General features: G+C 42.3%; 1 protein-coding gene across 3 annotated transcripts; it reads right to left on the bottom strand.

Annotated features, from left to right (window-relative positions):
* Positions 1-3,471: 3,471 nt before the first annotated feature.
* mbd5 (methyl-CpG binding domain protein 5) lies at positions 3,472-18,883 on the bottom strand. 3 transcript variants are annotated; one of them, XM_086069605.1, is made up of 10 exons: positions 18,813-18,883; positions 16,127-16,662; positions 13,990-14,092; positions 12,866-13,037; positions 10,352-12,688; positions 7,201-7,397; positions 6,022-7,122; positions 4,599-4,672; positions 4,449-4,524; positions 3,473-4,358 (listed from the first exon to the last, which is right to left on the bottom strand). In XM_086069605.1, the coding sequence occupies exons 2-10, from the start codon at positions 16,234-16,236 to the stop codon at positions 4,296-4,298; spliced, it is 4,233 nt and encodes a 1,410-aa protein (XP_085925731.1). In that variant the 5' UTR covers positions 16,237-16,662; positions 18,813-18,883; the 3' UTR covers positions 3,473-4,295. The 3 variants fall into 3 exon arrangements, with proteins under 3 accessions (XP_085925729.1, XP_085925730.1, XP_085925731.1); XM_086069603.1 differs by having other exon boundaries at positions 3,472-4,524; XM_086069604.1 differs by having other exon boundaries at positions 3,472-4,524; positions 18,719-18,839.
* Positions 18,884-19,827: the final 944 nt, after the last annotated feature.

The raw sequence follows: 19,827 nt of genomic DNA, 5'->3' as shown, positions 1-19,827 counted from the left end.
TAATATGTTTAACTCTTAAATTCCAGCTTGGACATTGCAATATTTTTAATTGGTACATCTGGGCTTCAGACGGCCCCTAAATGTATTTTGCACTTAAAACTTGAGACAGAGCAAAGTATTGTTTTTGTCTACTCGCGCCTGTGTGACCAATACATTTGCTGACTTTTTTGTTTGTTCAATTACCATTCTTGTGTTTTTTGTTGTTGCTGACAAACTTAACAAGCGCCACGATTCAGCCTATTTATCAGTGATAGAGCAAAAATTAGTGAATATTTACTTTGCAAGGCGATTTAGAGCTTGTGCTGTTAAATTTCTACTTGCACCCCAAAATTATCAGGTTAGGGCCACTGTGCTCCTTATTTAAAAAAATAAGAAAAAAGTTAATTTTATCCACTATTTTAAAAAAAATTCTGTTTTAGTCCAGTTTCAATCACACTTGTTATTTTTTTATCATAGTCAACCTCATCCCGTTTTTATTTAGTCTATTATTAGTTAACTATAAATTTAGTATTTTAGTCTTTATTTTAGTCCAAGAAAACAATTGTATTCATTTAGTTTTAGTCAAGTTTTAGGGCAGTCAGGGCAATCATTTTTTACCCCGTAATATTTTTCTTTTTTTGTCAGCAGATTATGTTGAACATGTCGGATCTAAAACGATTTCAGACAATTTTCTTTCATCTTTTTGATAAAAAACAACTCCACACACAATTACAGTATATCAACAAGTGGCTAGGATGGCTCCATGCTATAAACTAGCAATTTAGCTAGCATTAGTTAGCAGTCGGATTAACATTATTGTTGGAACGTTATAGCCGTTGGATTAATGTTACATTATCTTATAACTAGGGGTTGTCAGGCGCTTAACATTTTTAATCGGAGTTAATCGCATGACTTCAATAGTTAACTCACGATTAATCACAAATACGTTTTCATACGTTTAACATAAAAGTGGGAAAATTTAACTAATAGAAATATGGCTGCATATTTTAATCCTTGATACAGTAATTTCATAATAATTCATAAAATTGAGTTAAAATTAAAAAGCTGTACTGTAAAAAAAATTTGTGTTGAGGTAATTTTTCTGCCTAGATGGCATAATTGCATTTGTAAGACGTTGGTGACAGCTCATTTTCTGTTCATATTAAGAGCTATCTTTATCATGAAGTAACTAGTGAAATTATGCACATTTTTAAAATTGTTAAATACAACTTGACCCCAGTCTCCACAAATATATGCATTATTATTAAATGTATTATTGCTAAATTTTGACGTGGCCGTGTCTTCTGCGTTGCAACTGGAATTCCCCCAGTACAGGCTTTCAAAGTAAAAGGCGGTCATTAATTGCGCCGTTAAAGGAACTTTAAATTAACTCAAAATGAATGCACTAATTTTGCCACCCCTAATTATATCTTTAATTTACTTATTTTTTTGTGGACTTTTTACCGTGAATCCACCTCGTGTCTGTTCCATGTATCGCGAGCTGCATGACAGTGTCACAGTGACAGATTAGCAGAGACAAGATTTTACAAAATCATAGAATTTTTGTCTCGTTTTTGTTTATGAACTAAAATGTGTAATAATTTTTGTCCAGTTTTTATTAAGTGAAGTACATTTTCGTCTCGCCTTCATTAGTTGACGAAAATGCATACTGATAGTGATTTAGTCCCAGTTATTGTTTATTAATGAGGGTTTTAGTTTAGTCGAGTCCGGTGAAAAATATGTTGACGAAATTATTTTTGTTGCGTTTTCGTTGACGAAATTAACACTACTGGGTACAGTGCCACATTCTATCGCCTACTTCTCCACTTCTTAAACTAAAAAATTAGTAATTAATTTGTGACTTACGTAATAGTCAAATGTATAGTACTGTTTATAAACTCACCTTGACAACACGTCCGCAAATCATTTACAACAGCAGCAATTGCACTATCCGGACACAAGAGGGCGGAGTACAAAAACAGATGCTCGCGTGTACTTTACATTTTGCATTTGCATACCTAGAAAAAACTCCCAATTCCACACAGAGGTGTTCCACCGGGGAATCGTATTCTTACTATCGAATACTGTAAGACATTGAGAGTCAACCACCAAGTACAATACAGAGAGACAACAGGCAGGTTGTTCAAGTAAGAGTGACCAGTTTTTAATATCTTAAGACATCTGTGCAACATCGTTTCAAATGTTACATCACTGCATGATCTGTAATGTGTCTCAATATTTACAAAAATGCTGCGTACATCAAACCGTTAAAAAAAGTCCAAACAATATCAAAATAATGGACTCTGACAAACTATATTGAAAATCTAGGCCACATAAATGCAGGAAAAAAAAACTGGAGCAGTCAAGTGCACATCATACGTCACACAAATCTCATCCGTTAAGTATATATTAGTGAGGTAATATATACTCACAGGTTGAAAAATAAAATACTGACAGAGGTTGGAAGAGGATGACTCAAACCAAAACAAAAGAACACACACACACACACCGCAACTTTTGAGCTGGGGCACACGTAAGGCTCCTGCATGTCAACACACACGGGAGACAGAATGAACTTTACCCAAAAAGTTTTTGTGTTCACCAAAAACCGCTGGATGATTTCCTCCACATGGATTACGCTTAAAGTGGCCAATGAGGACATCCACTGGTAGGTGTGAACGTCAGGTTTAGATTTAGCCACATGGCTGCAAACGTCTTCAAGTTGCACAGGATGCGTTTCTGTTCCTCAAAAGTGTGCGTTTGTTTGCAGTGATTCAGTCGGACCTCGGGGCTCCTCTGCGCTTTTTGTTCAAGATTGCTTTTTGGTGTGAAAGCATACATGGACACTATTTGGACAGGAAAGGTCAAGGGGTGTTGGTCTTTTTAGAGGTTTGACTGGGGCAGTACCAGCAAAATGACATTCTTGAAAAGGGTCGATGACTCTTTGTGAGCATCTTAAGTAGCAAGACTTTTTGAAAGAGGAGAGTTTTGGTTTATTGCACTGATTTCATAGTGTGGAGAGTTCAGCTTGTTGGCCGCAATGTGACTGAACAAGTCATGACGTCTACTTGGAGCTGTAAGTAGTGTAAAACGAAATTTATTACCAACATAGACAGCATCCTCCTTCTTTCTCACACAAGCATTTTCATAAATTAAACATTATGGTACAAAAACAAGTGTTAAGCTCACTTCTTAAATAAAACGGGACCGTACGAACGAATACATGATTCTAGTCTTATGTTAAAACAAAACATACATATACACATATAAGGCTTGAGTTTTTAACTCTTGGTAGTGTTATTGCCATCTAGGATATTTGTAAAGCTTAAAATAAATATGAAGAACTGTACAGGAATAATTTACAACAAGCAAACGGAAGAAAACTACAAACAAGGCCCCAAATTGTGAAAATGTCTCACCCCTCGAGTGTTAATTTTGTTTATCGTTAACGGTAGGAAAAACAATGACATTCAAATAACAATAATTTCAACAACCCCCCCCCCCCCCAAATGTAGTTGAGAAAAATTAAAAGTAAATAATTCCCCAAATTTTCAAGTCTTGAAATGCAAAAAGGTCACGATGAAGATAATTCTGCTTTGTGATGCAGATTTTGCTAAATTCGCGCTTGCGAATAAGGCTGAACACTTTCTGCTGGTAAAGTTCATTCTGTATTTTTTTTCTTCCATGAACACTTTCAGGTATGAAGTAACAGAACTTTGTCCATGGCCGGTGTACAAAAACAAACTGAAAGCAACGGTCGTAGTGCTTGTCATATAAAAGCTGTTTTTGTATTTATCGCGCACGTGCGGTCCGCTGCAAACGCACGTCTGAATAGAAACCAAGACATTGGTACACTTCTGCTTTGTTTTTGTACAACAAAAGATAAAATGTGCATTAGGTACGCTTGTACATTACATCTTACAATATTTACATACATTTCTTAATAATATGACATTTCAGGATTACCTATTTACATCATGAAAATGTATCAGAAATATTTGGACTGTCTATTTGTCTTAAATATGTAAGGTAATGCTCATCGCTTGTTTTTGTTTTTTTGTCTTTTTCATATCTTATACTAGAAAAAAATAGTTACTTCAGTAAGCTGTAGACAAATTGCAACCTTTTTGACGGTTCTTTCCATTTCTTTCTTTTTACTACAGTAAAAATGGTGATCGGACGTTCCAGCACCACAAAAGTCAGCAAGTCAAGTCTATGATGACGTCACGCAACAGCGAGGGAACACGCAGCGTCAGTGTGTAGCACCTGGGACAGCTCAGACGGCAGCGAGGAGGAGGACGGTGACACATTCATTGCTATCTGGAGATCTTCCTCCTCTTGGGTTTGGGCATTTTCACCTGTCGATCTCTTGACGGGATCTGGTGGCAGGGAGAGGGCGAATGTGAAGACGGAGCAAGGCGCAACACGGGACCGCCTAAAAAAAAACGCAACTTGGTCACTGGACTCACCGTGCCCGACATTTTGTCCAGCTCGCTCATGGCCTCGTGGATAGCAGCTTCCAAGTGATTATTCAGTTTCCCCGGCCTGTCAAGCAAACATTTATGAACGACATAGTTTGATGCCGTGTGGTTGTGAGAAATAACAACAATGCTGCTTACTTCAAGCCTCTTTTGGCAGCTCGGTCTAGCGCCTCCAAGTCGTGTGTTAAAGTTTTCAGCTTCTCAGGCTCAACCTTGATGGACACAAAACGAAACTTCATTTTTTTTTTGTCCTACGGCTGTTCCGATCAATTAGTTCCCTGGATACGTCACACCAACTTGAAGGGTAATACGAATCATTTAGAAAAACACACACCTCCTAAAAATGACTCACATCCACAATCTGAAATGCACGAGTGAACTTAGCAGTATATAAACACATACAGTGCATATAAAAAGTCTGCACATCCCTGTTCAAATTAGAAAATGACAAATAAACTGTAAAGTGCAGTTAGGAAGAAAAAAAAACTTGTCGAGAGGGGTAATAAACAATGTGGTTGCAGAAGTGTGCGCACCCTCTTTTAAGTAGAGGTCTGTCTGTGTTCAGAATTAACCAATAACATTCAAACTCATTTTGAATGCACACTTGCCAATTTAATATAAGAGCCTTAGATTAACGAAAATTAAAGTTCAGAAGTTCTAGTAGGCTTTTCCTGACCTTTTTGTAGTCACATCTAAGGGGGATTTCATTAGTCAAAGGCATCAGTCAGGAGAAGTGTACAAAAGAATTTCCTAGGCATTTAATTGTAATGAAAGACAGTGAGGACAATCATAAAGAGAAGACAAAAACAAGGAAAATATCCCTCTTACATTAATAATAAGTTAATGACAATAAATAAATTAAATAAATGAAAGGAAAGAAAGACAAAGATACAAACTTCTGCCAAGAGGCAATTGAAGGAGCTGCAGAAATATTTGGCATGTACTGGCTGTTTAGTACATGTGAGTTACCTCTTGTGTTTTTCATATGTCTGAGCTATGAGGTTGAGAAGCACAACCGAAGCTTTATTTTACCAACGCCCACCCCTTGAGAAAAAAAAAAGTTTCTTAACCCCACCTGAGGCCACTGAATCACTTCTGTATTTTTTTTTTAAGAAATTGAGTGGAAGAAATAGAAGCACTGATTTGTCAACACTGTACTACCATGTAGTGTGTATTTGTAACTGTTTCCATTTTGCAACAATAGGCTTTAGAATATAGCTAAGTTTCATCAATATTCACATTCCTGGCGTAAACACTGACAAAAAGAGCTTGTTGCAACATGGCCCTGGCTGATCTCTTATACTCTGCTGTCACCTGCTGGCTGTTTTTTTTTTTATAACTACCATTGCTTTAAGCCACCTCTTCATGTCAGAGACTGCATCAAAGCCTTCTGTATGCTCTTGCATAAAAAATTTTTATACAAATAAAATAAAACCCGTGTAAACACGTTTTTGGGAGGGAAGGACAAAGTATTAAAAACAGTTTTTACATGTTTTGGGGATTGAATGAGTTGAAGATGAACAGGAGTTACTATGCTGCTGCCATTGTGCAGTTGTCTCACCTTGGCCTGATCTCGCAGTTGCATGGCAGCACTGTGCACCTGTTCATCCCCCGCCAGCTTGGCTGGCCAGGCGGGGAAGCCCTTCAGCTGGCCCCAGACCAGCTCTCCCATATTGAAGGTCCTCGAGCGGTAGTGAAGCAGCTCCGAGGAAGGCGAGTCCGGCTGCCGCAGGTCTTCCTCGCTGCTCAAACTCTTGGTGTCCGAGGGGCTGGGCGCCATCCCGTTGAAGTGGCCGTTGTAGTGGCTGTAGTCTTTGGCGCTGGCTAGAGGTCCTTCAAGGCTCGTGGACGAGCTGGGAGACTGGTCGTCAGCCGTTAGTTCCTGCCGCGGGGGTCCAAGAACTTCTCCATAAGCTCGGCTGTTGAAGAGCGGGGTGGTGCCGTTAATGTGTGCGCAACGTTCCACAGTCTGCTCCAGACGCTCTTTGTAGTTAGCGGGCGTCCGGCTGCAGTTATTGAAGCGGTAGCTATCGTCAAGAAAGGTCTTGCCATGAGCCAAGGCCACACTGTGGTCATTGGAGCCGTTGGTGGAGCAGGGTGGGGCGGGGCGTCTCTCCATGCAGGGACTACTCCTAACTTGGGTGGAACACTCCAGGAATTCCTCCCCAGACCAGACACCGCTGTTACTATGTGTGTCAAAGCCGCCGCCGTGATGAATTTCCCCGTCCCACTGTCCCCTGGGAGTGCCACGGCCAGGAGACCGGAAGTAGTCATTGGCCTCTGGACCATCTGGAGTGCTCTTCCCTGGATCCACATTCTTTTGGCCGCCGACTGGCCGCAACTGCCTGGTTCTGGCTTGCTGTTGTAAAACCTCCCCTTCCCCGTGCACAACCGCACTAACCGCCTGGGGGAGATTGACGGGCTCCCCGATGGAGGCAGTGAAGGCACTCATGGCGCTGAGGGCAGGCATGGGGCTTGCCTGTGTGGTCCCACTTACTGTGGTGGTGATGGTTACTTGCATCCCCTTACTGGCAGCATCCACCACAGCCCTGTAGATGGCATCCACAGACTCCGGTCCCCTGGAGCCGGGGGTTCGAGCTCGTAAGCCTTCGCCCTGGTGTGGCTGCCCCTCACTAAACTGCGAATGTGGCATCACTCCCTGCTGTAAATCACAAAGTAACATTTAGCATGACATCTTCTGGAGGTGGCACAGACCCGAAATGCAATCCAATCATCCCACCTGGTAATTCTGGTAGAGGCAAACCATGGAGTCAACGTTAGCATTGCTGCCGTCTGTGTAAGGTGGGTTGTCAGAGAAGTGCTGCTGACCCTGGTAGGCTGGAAGGGAGGGTCCGCCCTGCTGCATGACCTGCTGCGTGTACATCCGTCCTCTGCCAGTGTTGATGTGAGGCTGCAGGCCGAGGGATGAGGGGTTTCCTACGATGTACCACGCCAGACATGGAGAGGAAAGGCGAGAGAAAGTAACGTCAGTCGTCTGAAAAGATTAAGGTCTTAATGGTAATAACTACACTGATTAATCTACATTACACGGTACATGCACAACTGTGACATTTTGTAAGACTTTGCTGGATTGAAGAAAGATGAATTTACACCCCTAACTGTTGGATATATCAACAGACAACTTAGATACAGCTCAACATAGTCAATGTCAAACTGTCTGTTTATGCACTGAAAATAAAATTAATCCACTAACTGATTCAGTGTTGTATGTGTACAATTATGTGGCAAACCGAGAAACACCCTAGACTATTGGATCAGACAGCCAGTCTTCAACATTGACAGTTTCGCAAACTACTTCCTGCTGAGACAGCAAGTCGGTCAGTGAACTAATGGCAATAATATTCAACTATCAATTTTTCTTTGTAATGGAAAGCACAAATAGTCAAAATAAATTATTCCAAAAGAGAAGTTGTGTATGAGACGTTTTCATAAAAGCTAAGCAAGCTGCTTTTTCCAAATTGATGTTAGACTTCCAATTATTCACAAAGTTTCCAGAGAGTAACAAGCAATGTTCAATTTTCTAGATAACTTGAGCCACATCTTTGCAGAGATTTAATGACTGGCATTCCCATATAGATTCTGCATGTGTGTGCAAATTTCCGTTACATCTGGAGAGTTGCTCAATTTATATGAAAAACAAATACAGAAAGGTTCCCGTGTTCCATTTTTGCTCATGAATACAATAATTAGTCTGTGTGTACTTAATCATCTTGTTTTGCGACATACGGGCCCGTGAGAAAATCTAAGCAGAAAATCCCTGCTTTAACGGGAAAGTTGCACATATAAACTCTTTGATGTTTAACATTATGGTCTGCACTCAAATAACATACTTTGGGGGGAAAGATACGTATGTTTTTGTGGTTTCTGTACTGTGTGCGCATGTTTGTTTCCCAATAAAGTAAACCAATCCTATTTCGATTATTTCAGGAAAAGTGAATGGTGGCGTGAGCAAGCAAGGGGGGGGGGGGGCATCACGCATATATAAATGAACCCAACCGAGCAGCAGTGTTACGCAGACAAAGCCGGAGCAGACAAGCCTGTGTGCGTGTGTGTGTGTGGTGGCGAGAGCAGCTGGTATGATACTGCGTAGCTGAAGGGCAGCTGTGTCTGTTAATTCCCCCCCCTCCTCTTTTCTTCCTTCCCAACGCTAAGAGCAATGACATGGCCGACCCCCTTCCCCCTTCCTCCACTACTGCTATGATATAGTGACGGCTGTTGCCGGGGGATGTTGCCATGGGAACCGAGTGATGATTGGTGGTGCTGTCTGCTGCCAGGAAGCTTGTTGGGGGAGTTTGCTGGGTGGATTGTGGCGGGGGGGTCAGTGTGATATTAGCCTGCTGGGGGATGTGGGCTGGTCAGTTAGGTGGCAGGGTGTGTGTGGCTGGGGGTTTACAATGTTCATTGTAAACCCCCAGACATTTGGAGTATTTGTTGATGATTGTGTTGGGAGGTGGGGGGTAAATCAAAGCTCACTAGCAATATGGCACAGATGGCTAATGCTACAAAGCTATTTTCACACAGCTGCATCACAAAGCCACCTGAAATGGCTGCAGGAGATATTACATCTATTAGTTGGTTAAAAAGTTAATTCCACAATACCACAGCTCCTAAATAAAACATTTTTTGGGGTCTGCTGCTGTTTATTATTATCTTATTTGGGGAGGTTGCTATCATGCAGGGAAATAAGTGTGCAACTGTGATGTGACGTCTTTTTAAGTAGACAGCAAGTGGCAAAATGGCCACCCCCGTGATGGATAAAAACGCATAGAATTTGCTGCTTAGCTCATATTTCACATATCAATCAGAATAAAGAGTTTAGACTAGTGGGGCTGCATAGAAAATATTAATTAAAAAAAAACTTTTGAGTTGACTTCCTCTTTAAATGTTAGTTAAGAATGAATTAAACGGATTCTACCTTCGATGTATAAAATGCATTATTTCCCACACCATGTTAATACTTGGGCGGGCCACCCAAGTAAACTGTCCGCCAACCAAGAAGTTTTCAAGAAAATTTTATACAAATGTATTAATATTTTATTTTAAAATGGCCTGGTCAGAACCATCAAAAAGCCCAAAACGGGTCACAATACCGCCTAGGGGTTTTAAAAAAACAAAACGTGTCGCAACCAGATATACTGCATGTAATGTTAGTTCGCCTTCCCTCACTTGTGGATCTTGAGGATAGAGGAGACGCAAGTACCACGACTGAGACCCCCCCCCGCCCCGCCCCGCCCCCCAGATAAAAAAAAGTCTTCCCATAGTACTGTGTCAAACCAAATGTATAGATTTAGATTCATCAATTCACATAAGCACATGCTCAAGTCACTGCAACTACATCATTCAATCACACATATATGCCTAAACCTTCATCAAAGGCTTCACTCTGCTCCCTATTCAGAGTCTATCGTTACTACAGTGACCAGCTAGGAGAAGCTCTATATAGAGTGACCAATCTGGGCCATTTTGCTTAAACCATGACGCAGATCTTCGTTCCATCTTTTTTTTTTTTTTTTACCAGTGACTGCTGGTCAACAAGCACACAATAACAGCAAAGAGAAACACTGACTGACTGACAATTAGCTCCCAGTGATGTTGGGCCTACTCATTAGCTGAGAATTACTGGTGCAGCCTGAATGACAGCTAAATATTTTGGTTTGACTTGGCTCACAAAGTTAGAAACACATTCACGCCACCCTAGGCTTACCATAAAAATGAAAGTGGACTTGTGGTATAACGAGAGAAATTAAATCTACTGTTTCTTTGTAGGGAGAGGCACTTCAATTGTGATGTAACCAAGCCAAGACAAACACAGCTGTGTTGTGATGAAGATAATGTTTGAAATATTAAAGCTTCTGATTGTTGCTCCTCACCTGTGTCAGATATGGTCTTCGTACAGCTTCCATCTCCACCCGGCATTATCACCATGTTAGTCTGCCCTACACTATGATGATGGAGGTTGTGCTGCGAGAGGTGAGGCCCAGAATGGGATAGTGGTGGGGGATTAGTGTGTGGGCGTCCGAGTGGCATGCCATCGGGGCCTACTAGTCCACTAGTGGAACCCATAGGCCCACAGTTATTCAGGGTAGAGGCTTTCATCTGCGCCATCATGTCAGGGTACTGACCTGACCGTGAGCCCAAGTGACCTCCTGCAGCATCCATGTTCGGACAGTGCTGAATGCCATCGACTTGGACCCTTAGCCTCTGCTGGCTCATGAGGTTCTGTTGGGGGCCGCCAGGAACCTTGGATGTGGAGTCATTGTAGTGGAGCTGAGTAACCCCTTGAGGAGAAGGTCCTGGGCTGAGGCCAGGGTGGTGGCTGTTGCCACCGACGTTGTGGGAACTCTGGCTGCTCATGGACTGGAGAAGTTGAGCCATGGAGGCGTTTGGTGGGAGGTTTCCAAGACGACTGACCTTTCGCATCTGCTCTGCACTGGCGGCTGCCATTTGTGGTCCTCCCATGCTAGGTTTGTTCAGCACGTTATAGACCATGTTGTTGTTGCTGCTGCCGTCGTGGTTGACAGATGCGCTACCTGACGATTGCTTTCGTTTGCGTATGGGGTCCCTCTGCTGAGCCATCAACTTGTCTCGCAAAGCCGCCCGACCGCTCTGACCCTCAGGGCAGTTGAGCAGCATGGTGAAGTTTGGCGGGAGCATAGGGTTTAAAGTGCTGTGTCCTTCCATGCCGGGATGACCGCTCATTGAGCCAGGGTGCCCGCCACCCCCTCCGTTTCCTCCACCGCCTGCAATACCAGCAGCAGCCCCACCGGTAGTGCTGTGTTTGTTTTGATGTGCTAGCTGTGCTTTGGCTGCTGCTGACAGGAGACTGCTGGCTGGGAAGGAGGCAGCATTCTGTTGGTTGAGAATCTGGTTTAGAGGCATCCTCAGCAATCCTGCCTGACCCTTCTGGGAAGCGCTAGGAGTGGGCAAAGAGGAAGAGGAGGATGAGGTGGGTGAGTACATGGTGTTGTTGTGCTGAAGGGTGCCAATTGACGAAAGCAGCTGGGGATCTCTGTACTGGTGGATTGTGTCATTTTTGTTGGTGGAAGGGCTGGAGGGCATAGCTGGCCTGGGAGAGCCCATGGCCGATCTGGGGGATCGAGGTGGGACCTTCATGGTGCCACATGGAGCCTGATGCCCTGATAGCATTGCAAAGCTCCCGTGGTCAGAAGAGGTTGAAGAAGACCGAGAGCGATGGGGTGAAGCTTCCACTCGTACTAAGGCGGATCCCACCATGTGAACGGGGGAGGTGACAGGGGATGGTGACATAGAAGAAGCTGGACCACTCTGTTGAGTCCTTTGAAGTTGGCCACTGTGGCCCACAGGCCCAGGCTTTACCGTGGGCAAAGGTAAGTTACTTGGCAAGGGGACAATGACAGGAGGAGGGATGTTTACATTCATCATTGATACCTGAGTGTGGATGTTAGACTGGAAATTTGGGGTGTTGGCTGCGGGCTGGCTAATATGCTTGCTAGGGATAGGGTCCAGGATACCCAAGGGGTCTTTTTCAGATGTCAACTGCCTTTTTTGCAAGACACATGAGGGTGGCACAGCAGGAGGTGGTGGTGGTACGGGATGCACAGGAGGCTGTGCTTTATGGTGGAAGGCTGCACCGGGCATGTCCATACCATAGGGGAAGTTTCCACGTGGCATATTGTTCATGACGGGGCTTTTGGCAGTGGCGGTGGGTGAGAGCGGTGTGCTAGTCCTTCCTGTCATGGCACAGGCTACTTGGCTCACAGGGGAGCCATGGAGCATCATGCTAGGTGGTGAAAGAGGCATTCTGGAGTTTCCATGGATGGAAGCTGAGCTAGGACTGCCAGCACCTGTAAATGCACAAGGATTGGTTCTTTGAAAGCCCTCTGGGCTAGCCAGAGTGTCTGTACAGGGTGACTGTGAGCCATCTGCACAATGCTTTGTGCCGGAAACGGGCGGGCTCAACATGCCTCCATACCCAACCCGGTAAGGGGATTTGGGGCCTGGATCACTGCTGGGCAACCTTTGTGGCCTAGAGTACCCAGCGCAGAGCTCGGGCTGCTGGCCTCCACCGATCTCCTGAGGCGGAAACATCTGCTGCTGGTGGCCAGCTGCCATCACCATCTTGTAAGGATTCTTGCAGTCTGGGCCGGCAGCGTTTGGCAGGGCATCGTGATGTTTCGTCCTTATTGCTCGATGACTTACGGAGTGCGAAACAACCACAGAATGCGTACCTTGAAACCAAACAAAGCACATTCAATTTGACTTAATGTTTTGGTATTTTGGCACAAAATAGACAATGACTAATTGATGTCACATGTTTTCACTCCCTTTCAATTACTGAGAGGACCACCAAGAAGACGGTTGTGAGTCCTCTCAGAATAAACATTCTACATTTCTACAAGACATACCTCCAACAGGACTTGTTAGAGTGAGAGGCGGGTGACTCTCCATGCTCTTGTGCAGCGTAGCCACAGCCAGAAGTTTCCTTTTGTGAATACAGAGTTTGGTGACATCCTCGTCTGATTTCACATCCTCCGCTGTCCTCTGCTTGACCATCGCCACCTGGTCGAAATTGAACACCTGAGGAAAAAGAATAGTGATTTGTGGCTCAAATCAATCAATCATTTCATTTAATGAGGAATTAATATTTCACAGCGGTGGCGCTTGATGTTTTTGTGTGTTTAACCCATTTGAGTCACCCCCCCGAAAACAAGAAGTTTTCCTGGAAATTCAACAGTATTAAAAATAATTGATATCTCAGCCCCTGAAGCAGAAACATAATCCCAAAAACATTTCAAAGCTTACACCTGTGGCATTCACAAAAACGTAAGTTTATTATTATAAACCTTCAATATATATATTTTTTAAATCAAAAAACAAATGTCGTATCTGTAGGAATATAACTCCAAATATATTTACCTTTAGCACTGGAGCGCAGTTGCAATAACCTCGGGGGATCGAGTGGTAATTATTCATCAACCATTTCGTCATTTTCAACATCCTCATTGTTTACAAACATATCTCTTAACAATATGTCACTGTCGAGTCGCTACACTGATTCAAATTCCTCCCGCACCGTCGCCAATCGCGTCATTTATTTCATAACCCCCGCGAATCTGCGTCAACCATAAACGCTCGAATACAATTTTTGTGCATATTCTGATTAATTTAAATCGGCTAAGAGACCAAGAATTGGTCAAATCAAAACCAAATGACATATCCGCTCTCCCGGGTTTTAAGGGAGAAGCCGCTCACGGCCTTAATGAGTTAATATGCGGTAGACAAATTATGAAATTAAATTATTAATTACTGCCTTCCGTGACAGGTGTGATACAACAGGGATGGATTTAGCAAAGTTGGAAAATGGGTTAGATTACTGCTACCTTTTCATAATTAAGCACCAAAATTTTATCAGAACATGCATTTTGACGGTTGTAACACCACACACAGGATGTCAAGACACATTTGGCTTCCATTTGAAGAATGCATTTGAATGATTTGCATGTTTCTAACAAGAGGTTGCAGTGAATACCTTGTGGAGGATAAGTGGGCATTCCAGACCACATTTGCAGGTTCCATCTGTTAGAAGGTAGTTCTTCACCTGATCCAAACTGGAGAGCACTGAACCACTGGGACTGCACACACACAAAAAAAAAACATACAGTCCTATTCATAACACACCATTCAATATGTTGGTTCAGAAAGCTTAAGAAAATGATTTAAATGTTTGCATTCAACTTTTTTTTTAAACTTGGGAAATAAGCACAAAAAGAACGACTATTCGTATTAATATTTGTTGTGTTACATTGGCATATTTATATTCTGCATCTGAATGGAACAATGAGACGCTTTAACTCAAATAAGTTGGGCTGTTTTTTGTGTGTGTTTTTCTTAAGATTTCATAAGCAATGTAAAAAACACACGAGCGAATGTGTGCATGCGAACAGTGACAGTTTCAGGCCAGGGTCAAAAACGTAGACGGGATTCTTTCCAACACTAAAAATAAACTTAACACTGGCCAACTGTTTAGTTCATTGTGATGAGCCCACGGTGTGTGTTCAAGAAGAAACGAGGCCTGCGACACAACCCTACCCGTCAGTCCACGCGCTAGCTGATTGGTTTATGACTGGTTTCAAATTTGGTCAAAACTTGTGCAATCTTTAAATTCTGAATAACCTCCCCAACCAACAATAACAATAGTGGTTTCAGTTATTTATTGAAATGGAGTGTAATATTCATTGTAGGATGTCCTTATTAGTACAAATTCCTTTTTGTACCTTTTTGAATAAACACACACACACACACACACACACACAAATGATGACAATAACATTATATTTTAAAATACACACTGGCCAGACATTGCATTAGCCAATACAAATTTTGCTTACCTAAATTAGTTCCATGAGGGTACAAAATATTAACAGCTCTCTCTTTTCTAGTTCAGGTAATGACAGTTACAATGTTTTTTTTGTTTTCATGATTCTTCAAAAACACACATGGTGGAAAAGACAAAACTTAGATGATTATTGAAGGACTGGCTAATTAACTGACTTTAGTTGCTTGCATTAATAGCACAGAGGTGCTCTTTTGACGGTGACATGGATAGCATGCTGTAAAGCTGACATTAGCATGCAGCCTAGTCATTATGTTTTGCTAAAGTACTCAAAGACAACCTACTTGCACTATCGATTAATCTATTGATTATCGACTAATCAAATTAATTTTAATTTTGCATTAAAGTGTATTACAAAAGCATTTTTTCCCCTGGTTGCTATTTATTAACTAGTGACTGGTGTTTATTCCATACTTCGTATTTGTATAGTGATTAAAAAAGGGGGGTTGATGTTGTACTATGTTACCGGTTTGGTCATTGTTTTCCATAGTAAAAGCAGACGTTTGCAAATGTCTTATTTTGATTAAATACAGAAGATAATCAGTCTTCTTTCATGAAGGATTACAGAAATCAGTGAACAATTACCGTTGATATGCTGAAATCAGCGGATTTGGACAATTTTGAATTAAAAAATGGCTCCAAATGATTATTAAAATAGTTGTCGATTAATTTGATAATTAATAATTAATTAGTTGTCGATTAATCAATTAATTTTGACAGCTCTGTAGCTTATACAAACATTTTGTACATAACTGACAGAAAATGACTTCCACAAGCCTGATGATGGAGTTTTGGCTCCCAGGTTATCCCTTTAGAAGGGACTAACCTCTATCCTACTCCCCCCACAGTTTCCGTCGTGATTTATTTTAATTGTGCTAAAGGAAATTGAAAGAATACCTACAAAAATTAGTGGTATATCTGACCGACGGTGCTACCCCAAACAGACGTTTTTATTTTATCCGTTTATCAGTTGATGTCAGTGGCAGTCAATCATTTTCCTGCCACCCGGAAAGATCCTGACATGTATTGATTACAAACATTATGACATGGTCTACTGTATATTGTGAAAGCTTAGCAAGGTCACGATGATGTCAAATGAGCGACGAGCGGTGAAGTGCTATTTACTATTTCACGCCATTGTAATGTGGTAGACTTAAAATAAATGATGAATTACCTAGTCATGATATTCCATCAAACATTTAAACTATTGAAAGCTAATGTGATTCATGTTTTATCATATAAGGCAAACTTCCCTTTAAATTGCTGTTCCTACCTGACATACAGGATGCCGCCTTGCTCCCTCTTGCGCTGCCAGCCAATGGGGACTTGGACAGGGACGGCCTGCCTCTCATCACCCGCCTCACAGTCCTTTCCGCCATTCATTGCTCAACTGGATTTGCGCTCACACCTCAGAGGTACTTCTGTCAGACATCCACCACAGTCTCTGCAACGCACGCCATGTTTGTCTTCCAACAGTCAGAGGGTGGCTACAGTGCAGGACTCTGAAGGTGGGCTGGGGTGGTGGAGGGGGGGGGGTGCAACGGTCGGGTAGGGCGACCCTACCCTTTTAGCTGCTTCATGGTTGCAGTGTTGATTGCCACAAAGACCTCCATTACTGCCTTTTGTCGTCCAGAGCCATCCCACTCAGGAAGATGATCAGGAAAGGGTGTGCCTTACACAGCCCCTCACACACGCACACCTTCACCTTAACTTTTTGGTACCATTTGTCCTTTGTGTCAGATGAACAAGCAGGGCGAGTTCAACATGTTGCTTCCCAGAGGCAGCTGGGTTGTGGTATTCCCACGGTTCCTGTACAGGTTGAACAAGAGTACAACAATTAGACAAAGGGAAAATATAACATTTTGAATCATATAATCTCTTACGAGGGAAAGCAAACAATCTGCATTCAAGTTTTCTGCCTGCTATACCGAGCTGATTGTTTGAGTCTGTGAATGACAGAGCATCCCTGCAACCGCTGGTGCTGCTGACTCATATCTGGAGCGGCTGGCTGGCAGCTAAGCCAGCAATACATCGAAAGAAGAAAAGGGGGGGGGGTGCGCGCGTTGAGGTGGTATGAAATGTGGCGGCAAGCGTGGCAGCCGTTAATCAGAGGAAGCACCGCTACGTTCAAGATCTTATTTAGAATTTTCAATAAAGAAAATGCAATCAAAAATGGTTTTGTTATAGTTCATGTCCAAGAAAATACAATCACTCAACAACACTCTGAACTGTACCCTTAAAGATTGGAATATTATATAGCATCCAATAGCTGGGCCCAGGGGTGCCACTTGAGACTCGAAAATAGAGGGCAGGCGAAAAGAGTATTTCAAATAAAAAAAAAATAAGATACAGGAATTTTCTCTACCTCAGGGAACCGTTTATTTAATTGTACTTTAATGCTCATGGGTCACACAGGCTACTTTAAATGTGACGTTTTTTTAATACTCAACTCAATGTTGCAACGTCATCGCCAAAAAATGAAGCAAAGACTCGACACAAGGTCAAATTTACGCAACACTAATCTAGTAATGTTTAACGTTCAGTTAATTTTGACGACTGTCCAATTTATGGCTAGTTTATTCCAATGACGGCAATTATGACTATAACGTGACTTCATACTAGATTTATAATCACTGGAGTGAAAAAGATGAAAATAAAAACATGATAAAATCAACTGAGTCGTTAGTAGCTGGTCACTTCTCATATACAATATTGTGTGGTGGAACAACAAAGAGTGGAGAAACAAAATATCAAGGAGCACAGATGCCTAATGTGATGCAATATAAAGTAGGTCTTAACTGTAGTTTGCAGTTGCACACAGCAAAATCTTCCATTCTAAAAAAGAATATCTGTATTATTCCTAGTCAGCTGGGCTACGATTTTAAATGCACAACTATGAACCTAGTGTATTATGCCATTTAGTCACATTAATGTCAAGTAACAAAATACTTCTCATTTTTTTCGGTAAATCATTCCAGTCTCTGATGGGCAAGTTTATATATAAAACATCATTGTGTGGGCATGAGCAAGCAGCTAACATGTGGGGCCTCTGTTGACTAGGTAAAGCAAGAACGGTAACACATAGGTGTAGTTTCATGTTGTCAGTGAGATGCTCATTATACTGACAAGTCATCTGAGCACGCCAGGTGATGAGACGAGCATCACAGCACAAAGCTCAGTTTAGAAACCGTACTGAGCCCACACTAACTAAGATTAGACTGGAAACACGAGAGCTGTAGCTTTTTGATTCAACCGTCCTACGGCAGGTGAACGACGCCAAAATGTATTTCGTTAACCAACAACTGAGACCAAAAGGTTCCCAGTTAGCAATTTAGCATTAGCCAGCCAGGTGCTACCATTAACATCATATTCAGAGTTTCTGGTTCTATAAACTGCCTCGGGGTACAACGATCAGTTAACACACCACCCGGAGGAACAAGTGACGGTGTCAACAAAACACGAGCAGGCTCGTCTCTGATGCAGTGGTCACTACTCAGCTAGCTGGGGGGTTAGCATGCCAAGCGTCAGCTGTCTAGCCACCGTTAGCCAGCGATAGCGATTTGAAACGAAAACGCATCGCTGCCAAACTGGACAACGTCCACAACGCTTTACGTTTACTGAGCCGTCTCCGGGGCGGAGCGTGAAAACACGTGTGTCACATTCCGACGTCAAAATGTCGAAGGGAAGCTTAGCCTGGCCCGCGACGGCTTTCGAGCCAAGGGGCCAACGCAAGGCCACAGCTAGGCCCGACTAGCTACGATTAGCTAGCTAACCGTGCAAAGCCTTTGCGTCTGCAGACACACAAGAGACGCTTTAAGCTACGTTTATGCCCTCGTCAAATCTACACGTAACACTCCGTTCTTACCCGAGTACCACAGTGAATGCACATTGACGATAGAACAGCGAATAGTCCAACCGAGGTCTGTTTCTGATTTTAAGGGGGAGAAAAGGAAACCTACCCATTAGTTATATCTGCCTCTGCTGGTTCTCTACACTGGGAGATTGGAAATGATGGAGAGCCCGACTGCGCATGCGCGCTGGGGACCGCCAGCACATTGGAGAGGTGATGCTCCCCCAAAAGCCCCAACACGCTATCGTCTATCTGAAAAAAATATAACATGAACAACTTTCCCAATAATAATAAAGATATCAAAGCTCTCGTGCGCGTTATTTAGTAATTGTCGTATACTAAGTACAGAGGTGGAAGGAACTCAAATCAAAGCATATTGTCCAACTTCATGACCACTGAAACCCAGCGTTGCTGTTTAAATTCAAATCAATCACACCGTGCCACTGAACTCTGAGTCTCTGAGTCAAATACGTCCAAGTTGCATCCAAATCCAAACAAAAACAAACTCTTTTGTCGCCTTTTATACGTAATACTTTTTTTATTTTTATGTATTGCTGTTATTTGGTATTATGAAGATTATATTAATAAGTTATTACATATTCAAGGTCAGTACAGTACAGTACTCGTACTAGTTGTTTCACCATTGAGGTGGATTTTATTTTTTTAAACATCTACAACGGCCAACACCGTTAATATCTGTCTTTCTTCAGCTCACATTGATGTAAAATTTCAATTGGGACCTCTTAAATGCTGGACGATATTGTGGTTTTTAATGTTTTGTCTTTGATGGTGTATACTTTTGAATATTGTGTTTGTCACAAATTCCGACTATCCAATTTCCTTCTCGAGAACACAATACACTTTTCTTTTCTTTTTTAATTAAAAAAAAAAGATAATGGCTGGATTGATATTCTATTTTATTTCAGTAGGGTTAGTTTATGTCATCGTGTGGACATGGTGGAGAACTACAAGTAGTGTTGATTTCCTTTAACTTACTCATTTCTAATAGAAAGCGTTTAATCACAGTGCCCCAGTATGGACATTAAGAAGAACTACATGTGGATCTCATGAAATCGTGCCAAATGTCAAACAAAATTCATAATTATCTTGCGGTAATCCTGAGA

Source organism: Leptonotus elevatus, chromosome 2 (assembly GCF_054856555.1).
Source record: "Leptonotus elevatus isolate MCC_2025b chromosome 2, RoL_Lele_1.0, whole genome shotgun sequence".
NCBI lineage: Eukaryota > Metazoa > Chordata > Actinopteri > Syngnathiformes > Syngnathidae > Leptonotus > Leptonotus elevatus.
This window is presented reverse-complemented; position numbering and strand designations above follow the sequence as displayed.